Here is a 12,819-nt window from a genome sequence, read left to right as displayed (position 1 = left end):
CTTTGGTCACCTGTACCTTCCTTCTTGACAGCCTGCAGTGTGCTTTGTAGCCTGGAGAACAGAGCTGATTCTGATTTTGCTTAATGTCAGGCTGCTGATAATAAATGGTGCAGTAACAGCTCGATGAGCTACAGAGCATTCCTGAACAATGGAGAATAAAGATACTTGAATGTATGAGGACAATCTGTAGCTTAACTTGTTGAGAATGTGTGCCTTTAAAGGAAAAATCAATTTTTCAAGAATTAGTCAATTGTTATGTACAAGACAGTAATGAGCACTCTTAAATTGTTTCCCAGCTGCAAATGGCATGTTAGGAGAAAGGCTAATGTGTGCAGTTCACTCTAATAAGTGACCTTCCCTTGAGGCAATTAATTTACCTTTGCTGGTTTGCTAAGAAACATTGCTACCTTTCTGAAACACCAAATTAATATATCAGTGAGCTAACATATACCTGAAAATATTTATTAGTAGAGTAGTATTGTTATGATTCTCCACACCCTTCAGGGTATAACCTACAGGCCTTGATATCACTGGAACTACGACACATTCTGGAGGAGTTTTTCCTATTTTCAGTCTGAGGACAGGGCCAGAAGATTTTCCTGCTGTAAGTACATCAAGCTCCAATCACTCACCTAAACCATTCCATAATGCAGATAATTGCCTCATTTACCAATGGAAATAAAAATATAAAGACTAACAGATGAAGAAACAGACACTGGAATCTGGGGACACACCCAACCATGATTATATTGCCTGCAGCAACCATCTGAATTTCACATACCTTTCTTCTACTGGCTATACCTCCCACAGAGCATGAAACCAACTCAGAATCTCCTACATGCTCTATTTCTAAAATTAATTAGATTACATTTATATAACAAGCCTGGGAAAGGGGATTGGTAACAAATTCTCAACAAACTGATGAAACAGAGGCAGACAGATAAGTGGAAAGTCTTGGCAGTAGCACTTAAATATACCACACACAAGGTTTTTCACAAAGAGGCCAAGCTTGAAGGTGCTTACAGTCAGTGATTCAAACATCAGGTAAAAAAATGAAGGCTACAAACAGAAATGATATGAGAAGTTCAGCAGCATTTTAGAAATCAGGTAAAGATACAGTATGCAGCCAGGTAAAGATATAGTATGCAGCCATTTCTGGCTGAGCTGACTTTAGATTTTTGCACTTTTACTATTCAGTCACAATGCTGGTTACGTTGAGTTTGCTTAACCAGTGGACACAATTTCTTATAGGCTCTTCTGCCCACATACAATCAGAACATATTTAGCTCACCGAGGCTGTAGAAGAAAAGCATGCAAGATATCCCTTAACCAGAGCTAATGTTGAGGATGGGACTTGGCAGTGAAGACAGAGAAGAAGTGAAAATAGAACAGCCAGACTTATCAGACCACAAAAGCAGAGCTCTCACAAGAAAATATGCTCTACTGTATGTTAAAACTTCTTGTATACTGTCTCTTGGACTTTTGATCCCATTTGTGTGAGAGACAAAAGAGTGTCCTGGAAGTGAAGAGAGATAATAACTGAATTAATCTTTTAAAAATTTACGTGCTTAAAAGGAGAATCGATGGCATTAAAGCCCAATGGGCTACCATGGTTACAGAGTATCTTTTGGGTCTTTAAAGACTATGAACAAAATCTCAGTATGAGGAAATTCAGAGTCAGGAAGATGACTGAAGAAGCCTTAGGAAAACTGAAGGCAACAAGACATCCTACTCAACTCAATTATCCAAATCTTAAACATGCAAAGCACTCAGTTACTAAATTCACTCCCTACAACCATATCCAGCAATGAACAGATGATTAATTTAGAATAGTTTGCTAGGCATTCCTTCATTTCTAAACAGTCTATAATAAATGCAAGATCTACAGTACAAAGACCAATGCCATCAAAAACACAATATGCTACAGCAAGACACAAGGGAGAAAGCAGGTTAACGTACTCTTGAGTGAACTGTCATAAACCAATAATGCACTAGGCTCTGGGGTGCAATACCAGTTCACATAATAACACCATTTCACTAAACTTGTTCTAAATTTAACAGAAGGCATAATTTTTCTACAGTTCATGTAATCTTGTGCCTTCTGCTTATCGCCTATTTTGTGTGCTTTGAGTAAAAAACTAAAAGCTTTCTGCATTTCAACACTCTCCTCAAAATATTGCTGCAATTCACATAGAAGTGTAATATTGGACGTATAAACAACCCATTTAAAAACATACAGCAGTGAAGGCTGAAGAGCTTTGTGCTCCACCAGCTGCATTCCCTACTGTAAAAGAGCCATCTGAAATAGATGTGACAAAGTACTGCCTGGAGATCATGCTCTGTCCTCCCCACCTATCAAAGGAGCCCAGTCCACAAGGGTGGACTACATTTCTAGTTATTAAGCAGATGAACAAAAATGAGATTAATCCAACATCTGTAGTTCACACACACACACTTATAAAATGGGACACACATACATAATAAGCTGTAAGCCACAAATAATGCTAAGAAAGCAATTCATAGATTTGCCTGGTTACTCTACAGAATGTCCTACTGCAAGACATGACATTAATTTATTTCTGTGATAGGGAGTAAACAGGTAGTTTCTGAAATCTCTAAGGCTATCATCATGGATTGAACATTTTTTACTCTGTTGAACTGGTGATAATAAGAAGCTATTAGTAAAGAAAACTGGGAGTATAACTTGTCATAAGCTGGCTGTCATCCACTTTTTCCCCTGATTAGTTGCCAACCTGGCCACCTGCCACAGGCTGGGGAAAGGGGAGGGGTCATATAGAGATTTTACTTAATGGGAGGACAAAAGAAGTTGAAAGCTGCACAGAAGTGCCAGAGGCATCAGACTCACAAGCATTGTGAAAACACAAAAGGGAGAAAGTATTCAGAGATGGATGTGCATAGGAAAAAAGAACTAGTTCACTATTTTAGACATGTCCAGAGAGTGGTGATGGATAGTTGGCCAAATCATGACTCTAGTCTGTAACATAACAGTGTTCAGCCTGTAGTGTACAGATTGTAATTAAAATTGGACTAATGCACTAGCAGATGTCAACTACCAAGATTAATCAACCTCCTGTTAAGTTTAAGATCTGACAGACCTACTGGCAAAGAGAAAAAGGCACATTTGACTTGTCTGCCTTGGAGACCAATGGAAATAAGGAGATTCCAACTTGCCTTGTGAGATAAGGATGTTCCTCTGATAAACAATGTTACTAATAAAACACTTATTCATTGTAAGCTTTTGGCTCAGTACACACCCTGAGATTTAGTTCATAGTGCCTGCTTGCTAGAAGCCAATGCAAAGCGTACATTTATAGCGTAACATTGCAGTACTGACTTTTCAGGCTATTGATAATAAATATTAATATACTCTACTACTCCAAGGAAGCTGGAAAAGTGTTAGTGGGTACCAATTTCCAGAACGTGGTCTAGGGATTTTCAAAATTTAATTAAGTGTAAGGAAAGTGACAGCAAGTGTTTCAAAGAAATCTCCAGAAGACTAAATAATTAATCTGTTCTGTTTGACCTCTAACATTCCCTTTCTACACTAGGATACCATCATCCAGTTTACTCATCTGTAAAATATTCCTAGACAGTGCTATCCTCTATGATGTGGATGGCATGAGTGATTGATTCTGTTGATCAGGTGTAAAGATAATGGTCAGCAGATCTCCAACATAAACCTGAGTCCTTCAATTTCCCAGCCTTGGTGTTGAAATGTCAAGAAGAAGTTTGAGCAGCTTCTTGCCCATCTAATGTGAATGAAGTGGAAGAAATGTATTTAATGTACTTCCTGCTGTGAACAGCATGAGTCTTCAACAATTCCACTAAGGCAGAAGGACTGTATGTCAGCCTGGCTGTAAGGCTACGCGCTCTCACGGCAACACTGAATACAGTAGCATGGAATTAAAATCACATGGGGAGACAACCACTTACAAAAAATGTGCAGCACACAAAATAACTGTAAGTATTTTCCCTTCAGGTGCAAACTTCCAGCTCTACATTCACCGCACCTCTTCTCTTCAGGTTTCCAAATGTGATTACAAACTGAGTTTTAAATTTGCCCACAATATAAAACCAAGTAAAAGAGAGTCTAAATTAGCACAGCAGTCAAAATACTGGGACAATGAAAAAGCAGAGCTTTGACTCAAACCTTGTTAAAGCATTTTGTATCAGACTTGTGGCATACAACACATGAACATTTTTAGTGCTGGAACCAAATTACAGGCTCTTCATTCCCATATGAATACTAACAAAAGACCTAGATCTCATTTTCTCTCTCTCTCTATGAAATGATTTCAGAGTCACTGCTTCAGCTGGAAAAACAGAGAGCACTTCCAGGCTGATCTATCTTAGTTGCTAAGTACCTGAGGATTAAGGCACTTCCATGGAACAGAAGGGTCTGAGTGTTTTCATGGGTTTTAGACTGAATTCCAGGATTCCTCTGTCCAAGGAGAATGAAAAGGGCACATTAACCTCATCTTCCTTTTCCTAGATGCATAATATTTATCTATTATGCAAAATGCCTCCTTCAAATGAGCTTTATGCTGAGCTCTGCTCTCCATGCAGTATAGGCATGTCCTTCATGCCCAGTAGTGCTTACAACTTTGTATTTGCGAATTAAATTTCTAAGGTAGGCTTTATATCTACTGTCATAAATCAATGAATTCAGATGCACCAGGTATCCCTGGTGACTGGGCTCAAAAATTGTCCTAGGATGGGATGTTTCCTGGGAGTATACATCTCTTTTCAATAACTATAGAAGAATCCTGTAACAGCCTATTTGAATCAGATGTCTAAAGTTATAGAGGCTAATACCAAGTGAGATTAGTGCCCCCCCCAGAAGTGGATGATTCACATAGGTCTTTTCCCTATGCATGCTTTTCTTCATGGTTCACGGTTAATAGCTATTACATCTGACCCCAACAAACCATGTTTTTACTTTCTAGCACCTTAACTGTAGTGGCATGCATAACTTCGAATCCAGGGTTTCAATATGAAGTTTTTTCTGCTATTTACTTCATCAACTTAATCCTTTACTTTTTTTCTACCTAACTTTAGTACCTATCAGGAAAAGTCCCTTCCACATTAGGAGATGTCCCAATAGCAGCACCAATCTGAAAATCACCATTCACAATTTATAAATATACCAGTGCATGTTCTACATACTAAATTTTTTTCCCCAGATTTTTCTTTGGCAGAACAGTACAACTGTATAATCCCCAATTAAACTTTTCAGTTGCCCAAAATTTAGTGAATACACTGTAGTTCACTAGAGCATGCCTCTTACTTTTATTATTGGCAGGATTATATAGCAACTATGGCATTTTAGTTGGACCCTAAGGACATTTTCTAAAACTAAAAGACTTTGATGGTAGGTGCTGAAGGTGAGTGTTTCCTAATTAACTTACACTGAATGCCAGAGGACATAAGGCAATGTTGCTAGTGCTGACTTGAGTTCCATAGGAAAGATCTTATGTATTATTAAATTTTGACCTTTGCTATTTCTGTTGTTTGGCCTGAAAAGTCAATGCATAATGTTAATCCAGTCACAGTTCTTGGAGACATCACTTAATGACACACAGTTACATTTGTCCAAAGAAACTCTGTCAAGTAGAAGATGAATTAAAACAAACAATGAAAAATATGTATCAGTAGATGTGAAGTTGAGACTAAAGTGGACCACAGAATTTAGCATTGCAGCATTACTACAGCTGATAGGCTATTACAAATGTGCTAAAGCTTCTACCAACCTCTATTTTAGACATCTTCTGAATTAAACCTTTCTGTTAAAAGCTAAAGAATTTTTTTTCACATTCCATGCTGGTTTAACTTAGTAAAATCAGTTTTGTGCACTGCAAACAATAATAACCAGTGCTGCTTAAAATCCTCTTCTTATTTATGCAGAATTTTAATCATGACTGCCAAGGTGCTAAAACCTTACAAAAATATGTGCTTGTAAATACATATTTGTATGTGTGTGTGTGAATACATAAAAAAAAAAATTCAAGGTGTAATCTATAATTTATCTTCTCTGTAGTCTGCACTCTGCTTTTTATAGATAAGGCATTGCAACAGATGTCAGATGAAACAAATACAGACTTTTCATGCTTTATATTTTTATGCAAACTAAAAAGAATGTGGTAGGAAATTTTACTGGTAAGTGAATTGCTTTTGTATGTGCTGGAATTCTTTGTGGGAGTTCTTTCACTGTAAAAAAGGAGTTCTGCCACATAATTTCAAATACCACATATGCAACATTTTGGGTGTAAAAAGAAAAGTGAATGTTTGCAAAAAAGTGTTCCAAACCTATCATTCAAAGACCCCTTATCTTTCAATATCCCAAATATTCTTCATTCCTACCAACAAACATAGATATTTCCATTGCTACATAATGAAAATATTCTATTCTAATTTCCCAAACACTTTCCCTGCTTTTTAAATAAATCCCATAAGGTTATTCTTTGCTAAATTAATTTGTGCAGAAAAGTTTGTAGATCTGGGGCAGCTTGTGTTCATAAATGCAGAAATTTAAAACTAAACAATGGTACACAAACTAAATTACTTCTCCTGCTTTCTAATGGCATTGTTAAAAGAGATTTCTCATTAACTTCCCTAATATTTTGTGTGAGTTTCATAAAATATTAAGTTTTATATTCTGTTGTTACTTGGAGTCGCTGAGATTCCCACTGAAGTTAGATGGTCTGATTTCAGCTCATCCCTGATATTAACTAATTAACTAATTCTCTCCATCCCAAACTCTCCATATATATACTTAAGCAGTCAGAACACTTTCAATTTTTGGGTAATCAGCTTCTCCATGAATACATGTTTTAATAGCTATTCTCTAAATGTTCTATACTTTGCTATGTACAAATTTTAAAGTTAATGAATTAATCAAAATTATTCATACAAATCAAACTGTTGTAGAAGCTCCTAAAGGAATAAATTTGTGTTTGCTATAATAACAGAGTCATTTCTATTCTACAAAGATTTCTATTTTAGCTTGCATTTGCTATATGATCTAATTTACAAGACCTGTTTTTTCAACCTGTTGTAGTCATTAATGCTATATGATTCCCCAAATGCTCCACAGAGAAAACAAAGTCACCTCTGTCACAGGATTACAGGTGAGAAATTTCAGGCAGCCTGAGTATTTATGAGGCAATTAGATGGGTGCAGACTTCCTGCCTTGAAGAGCTGCCTTTTGTATCCTTACCTAGAGAGAAATCACTGTGCTGATAATAAAGGTCTGCTTTGGCATCAGACTTTCAAAGAGTACTGTACTATGTAATTGCTCCCTTTAGTCTTTAGGAAATATGATGGTGTCACAATAGATGGTTTATGGCCTCACAGAGAGGACTCAAACAGCTTATCAGTAGACTTATCTCAGAATTTACAGTTGAGATGTCAGTCTCCAAACTCCACACATAAATGGGGCAATTGTACCAGGAAGCTTTCATGCTATTACTCCTAGAAAAAGAGCTGTCGCACCAATGCTGAAGCATTAAAGGAGAGGCTTAAGGCAGCAATAATACATGTATTTTTGAAAGCAGTTGGTGATTCAGTGTGCTGATTCTACCCTGTCTTAGTCACACCCATTTTTCTGATTACCACTAGAAGTGTCCCTTTCAAAGCAGTATCTTAAAGCTATTAACCAGTTGTGCAAATGACATAATTCTGTAGGGTTTCCTTACTGAGGCAATTTCTAAAGCAACATTACTCTTATCTGAATATTTGCTTTATTAAAAACACAAAGAAAATACAAATGGACACTTTTACGCAGAAATTCAAATGCAGCGTCAAGTCAGAGGAAATATAGCTTCCCTCTTGGGAGCTGTGAGATGGCTTCTGCCCCATGAGGGCCTCCAATAGGGCCCTTGCAGCAAGATTGAATGGGCCCAAAGGCTTTGCAGACACAGCCTCAGAATCACAGAAACAAGGCTGCCCGTGCAAGGTGACATCTTGAATTATGTCTGTTAATGTCACAGAATAAAAATGTGCAGCTCCTTGCTCTGAATCACTGCTCATGTGATTTTGTCAAACAATAAAATAGCAATACTAAATACTTTCAAAAACCTGCATAGCTTTCCACTAATATTTTCTAATCTCAAGATGGAAGCAGAATGTGTTTTAACCAGCAGGAAGAAAACCAAACCCACACGCTGATTTGAATGTGATGTTCTTTGTAGTTTCTGTCCCTGCATTGGGGGTATCACTTCAATGATATGATATCTTACCATCATCCTTGTCAGGCACAATGGTAATGCGAGTGCTTGGGAATTCTGCACCAATCCTTCCTCCCATGGGCATGCTCAGTAAAACATCAAAGGTCTCAGCCTCTTCATACAAGGAATCGTCGATGATGACAATCCGACACGTTTTCTCTCGTTCGTCTTTGTCAAAGCGTAGAATGCTGTTGTGATCCTCTGGTCTGGATATGTAGTCAGAGTAGGAAAGTACAGAGGTTGGGGCAGTGCCAGAGGCTGTTCCTGTGGCATAAAAGGAAAGCAGTCACTATACACACCATGGTTACAATGATCTCCTCACAGAGGTGGAATTTTATTTTCATTATCTTTGAATTTCTGTTTACTTTTTGGTGATAAGATGGGCTGTGGACAAAGTCAGAGGTCCACGGACCCACTTCTGAGGTCCCTTCTATTTCTGTATACGATACAATGGAAGAGTGTGGTTCTTCATATCATTTACACCTTTCCAGTCAGAAGGAATATTGCCTATCACAAGAGACAGACTGACAAAATAGCCCCTGTAAGGATTACCAGTTAACTACCCGAGTATATTTTACCCATATTGAAGATACTAGTGGTGTGGAACAGATAGAATGTTGTGAAAACAATTTATCTAGATTCCAGATCACTTTACACAAAATGTTGCTTCAGCTCTTCAGATAAAAAGTAATATTAAAACCACAGGGGTAGAAACCCCATGCCCTGCATATGTATTATTAGTAAGAGACTGAAAGTCAGGGGAAGGACAAGTATGACAATTAAGCAATATTATTTTGTATAATTTTTTTCAAGATACAAACAAGTGAAGGATAGCCAGGGCAATCACTGCAGTGTTTTCAGTTCTCATCAATTTCAGATATAAGGGGCTGCATATAAAAATCTCACAGAAATACAAAGAACACAGATCATCTTCACCTCTCCATGATGCTTTTTAAACTGTGTTCAGTAATACTCTTAGACAGATTGCATAGATGAATGCATTTCCAGTTGAGACTGAAGATATTTAGATGAAAAAGTAATTAACGGAGTTATAAACAATTTTACTATAAAATAGATGGAAAAATATTTTTAAATTTCTGTCTCTTTTCCACTCTTGCCATTTTTTTATTCTATAGTAGATTCTACTACCTTGTTGTGTGTAGCAGATGACCATCAGTTCCTGACTCACATCTCCACTTCTTCTGACTGGAATAAATAACTCACCAACATCTTCTTCAATAGTATAGGTGGACTGAGGAATAAAGACTGTTGATTCTGCAAAGAAAAGAACCTCATAAGTCACCTGTATATTAGCTAAGAGTATTTTTGAATATTCTGAAGTGCAACAAATAACTTGCATTTATTGGCAATGTCACTAAATTGTAGTAAAACTTGGAGGGTGAGAGAAGTAGAGTTCCTTAGTGTTTCAGAAGTGGAAAAGAAAATCAGATCATTAGGTCTGAATTCACAAGTCCTTATTAAGTGGTCTCTAATGTGACTGACTTGTTTATCTAGGGTTAATGGTGCAAGACAGTGTTTGGAGAATTTGTCCTCAAAGTCTGTCTTTTTATTATTTCCATGGTATTTAATTATTAACTGTCAACTGCAGTATCAATATCAACTGTTAACTGAAATATTAATAGCATAGCTCCTACAGTCTGTGGTTCATCAAGGCCATTCTTTAATTTACTGCACCAAGATAACCAGGAAAATCATTTGGCATTGAGGAGCAAGGTTGAACTCCTGACATCTTACACTGACTTGGACATTTGATTTTAGCTGGTTACATGTCTACAATACTGTTTTACTAGGAGACCCAGCCAATACAGCCAGTGTTATAAAAAAGGATATCAGATCTTTTTTCAAGGGAAAAACCCACTAAGATGCATTCTGAACTTCTTCATTATTTTATGCTCATATAATCAGATTGCTGGGTTTTAATGCTGGGATTCAGGATCAATTTTGTTCTTGTTCTCTCAAAAACCCAAGAACAAAAGGTGGCCATGCACATAATTACAAAGCACTTTTACAGTTTCATTAGTGTGACTGCAACCCAAAAAGAATATAATTCTGTATAGCATCAAATTAAGTGATATCAGCTGACTGCACAAAGCAAATTTTTCATCATTTCAGAGTACTTTGGCAAACAGTGTTCTGAAAATTGTCAGGTGACTTCTTTGAAAACATGTTCCAGTTTTTATTTCTCCAACTACTACTAGCATGACTTGAGGTCAAAAGCCTGCCTTAAAAATGCTGTAATTCAGGTTTGATAAGACCATGACTACTCACTATTCTGGCAAGACAAGAATTCAACATGAAAAATATCAAATCCTGACTTTTTGTTTTAAAGTAAAGCAAAAGGCAGGACTGAAAAAAACCAACCCATTTAATTCCTTCTATTTCTCCTTTTAGAATTTAGTTGACAAAATAAAAAAACCTAACCTTCCCACATGCAGGAATCTGATTTATTTGGTTTCTTCTCTCTCTCTCTCATAATTATTCAACTAGGAGTAAAATGGCACTATAAAAGTTTAACAGACCTTATGAACATGAACAACATAAAAGCTTGGAGGAGATTGAGCTACACCATCACAGCTAGTATAAAATCCCATATCCCTATGCAATCTATATTTCCAATAAAACATTAACTAATGTCCCATACCCAAAGAGGCTGGTACAGCTTTCTGAAAAAACTCACAGTCATGATCCTAAAGCTACACAATTCAAATCAATGATTTTTTCACTGGAAGGAGAATAAAACTTTTGATGGTCCTTATTCAGTGAGCTTGGTAAACCCAGAGCTTCAAAATGCTGTTAGGAAACACAGTCCTTCCCTCAATGTTCTCTCTCTAGTTTTCTTCTAGATGTTCCTTGATTTGCAGCTGTGCATTTGATTTTGCCCTCTGCAACTTCTCTTTACATATAATTAATACAAATTCTCTGAAACTGTAAAAATTAAAAAAAAAAAATTAAAAATTTTATCTTAGTGTAAGAAATATAAAATACTGCTGGTGGCATAAAGAAGACTCAGCCAATTACCTTTAACTGTGCTATCTTACTGATCATAGAAAAGATAAAGAGATTTAACACATTTTCAAGTTATTTCTGTGTCTCATACATGCTGCTTTCCAAGTTAAGTTTTCCCAGTGATTAAAAATGGATGTGAGACAAGCTCTGGTTTAGCTTGCATTTGTAACTAGGAACTAGGACACTTCTGATAATTTCCATGCCCAACACTCTTCAAATGCTAATTAGGGAAGACCATATAATTCAAATTGTTATGGCTGTCCAGCACTTAAAAGATTTCTTAAGGACAGTTCTGTGTGACTACAGCCCATGGTCCAAGTGTCTGGATGCAGCTGAAAAGATGCAAAGCAACCAGAGCATGAATAAAGAAGAATAAAAAAATACTTCTTTTTTAGAATTTTTTAAAATCAGCATATTTCTTTAATTATATTTAACCATAATTTTATTTGTTCTTGACACAGCGTGTGCTATACTTGGTCTAATGAACTTTACAATTACTGAGCTTCTCAGGTTCATATCAAGGTCTAACTGATGCAAATAGTTCACTCCAAGACCAAACTTGTGATCAACCAGCCCAAACTTTCCTGTACCATCCTCTCCCACATGAATTACCATGGAAGAGTAAATCAAGTCAGTCCCCAGCCAACTCTTCAGTCATTCAAACAAATTCAGTCTGCAAATACATTTAATGGAAAACCTGTTACACCTATAATGAAAACAAACAAAGTCCCTAGAAATAACATATCATAAAAAAATGCAGGTATTTCATAAAAACTTGCTGCCTGAGTACCTTCATCAAGCACTTAAAGTGATGGAGGACAAATAGCTACCTGATGCCCAAGTCTGTCCTCAGAAATATTTTGAGGACAGTAAACCTTTAGTATCCACTGTTACTCACAGCATTTACCCTCCAGTTTATCTTTTGGTATATGCACATATTAGCAGTACAGTTCTGGAAAGGTTCTTACCATCTCCTGGGTCAATAATTTCCACTGTGGATGCAGCAGGAAATTCCAGAATTGCCATGACAGGCTCAGAAAGAACAATTTGAAAGGACTCAGAATGCTCATGTTCACCATCACTCAAAATCCGTACTCGCCATGTAGCTAAGGTTTGACCAGGATTAAACTGCACTTGCTTCTGGGCTTTTCCTCTGAAGTCTTTATCTTTCTTGGCAGTACCATCCTTGGTGCTAATACCTGTTAAAACCAGAAGTTCAGGTCATTATAAACATCACTAGTAATTTTTCTCCCATTGTGTCACATTTAAAAGACACGTAGAAAAATATACTCTCCACAACCTGAGAACATTCAAACTAAATCTATTTCTCTTGATCAATTTTATGTTGGGTGTCACACATAAAAGTGGAAAAACTCTACATTCTCTGAAGTTATATCAAGTTTCCATTTCCCTATAATTCAATTACAGATGTCCAAAAAGGACAACAGACTTTTCTCTCTCCTTTTAGCCCTCTGGGTTCTCTTCTTTTCCAGAACATATAAACAGCATCCTGCCTGAAACCCTAGAAAATATTTATAATTCTTAG

General features: G+C 36.8%; 1 protein-coding gene across 1 annotated transcript in view; it reads right to left on the bottom strand.

Annotated features, from left to right (window-relative positions):
- The window catches only part of FREM2 (FRAS1 related extracellular matrix 2), a 120,364-nt gene that overhangs the window by 44,075 nt on the left and 63,470 nt on the right, over positions 1–12,819 (bottom strand). The window contains exons 4-6 of the mRNA XM_071448416.1: positions 12,242–12,472; positions 9,396–9,521; positions 8,259–8,510 (exon numbers count right to left, since the gene is read on the bottom strand). Of these exons, the coding sequence (XP_071304517.1) occupies positions 8,259–8,510; positions 9,396–9,521; positions 12,242–12,472 (609 nt within the window). The remainder of the gene's footprint in view (positions 1–8,258; positions 8,511–9,395; positions 9,522–12,241; positions 12,473–12,819) is intronic.

Source organism: Agelaius tricolor, unplaced genomic scaffold (assembly GCF_023055355.1).
Source record: "Agelaius tricolor isolate 1412-34295 unplaced genomic scaffold, bAgeTri1.0.p SCAF_26, whole genome shotgun sequence".
In the NCBI taxonomy this organism is placed as follows: domain Eukaryota; kingdom Metazoa; phylum Chordata; class Aves; order Passeriformes; family Icteridae; genus Agelaius; species Agelaius tricolor.
This window is presented reverse-complemented; position numbering and strand designations above follow the sequence as displayed.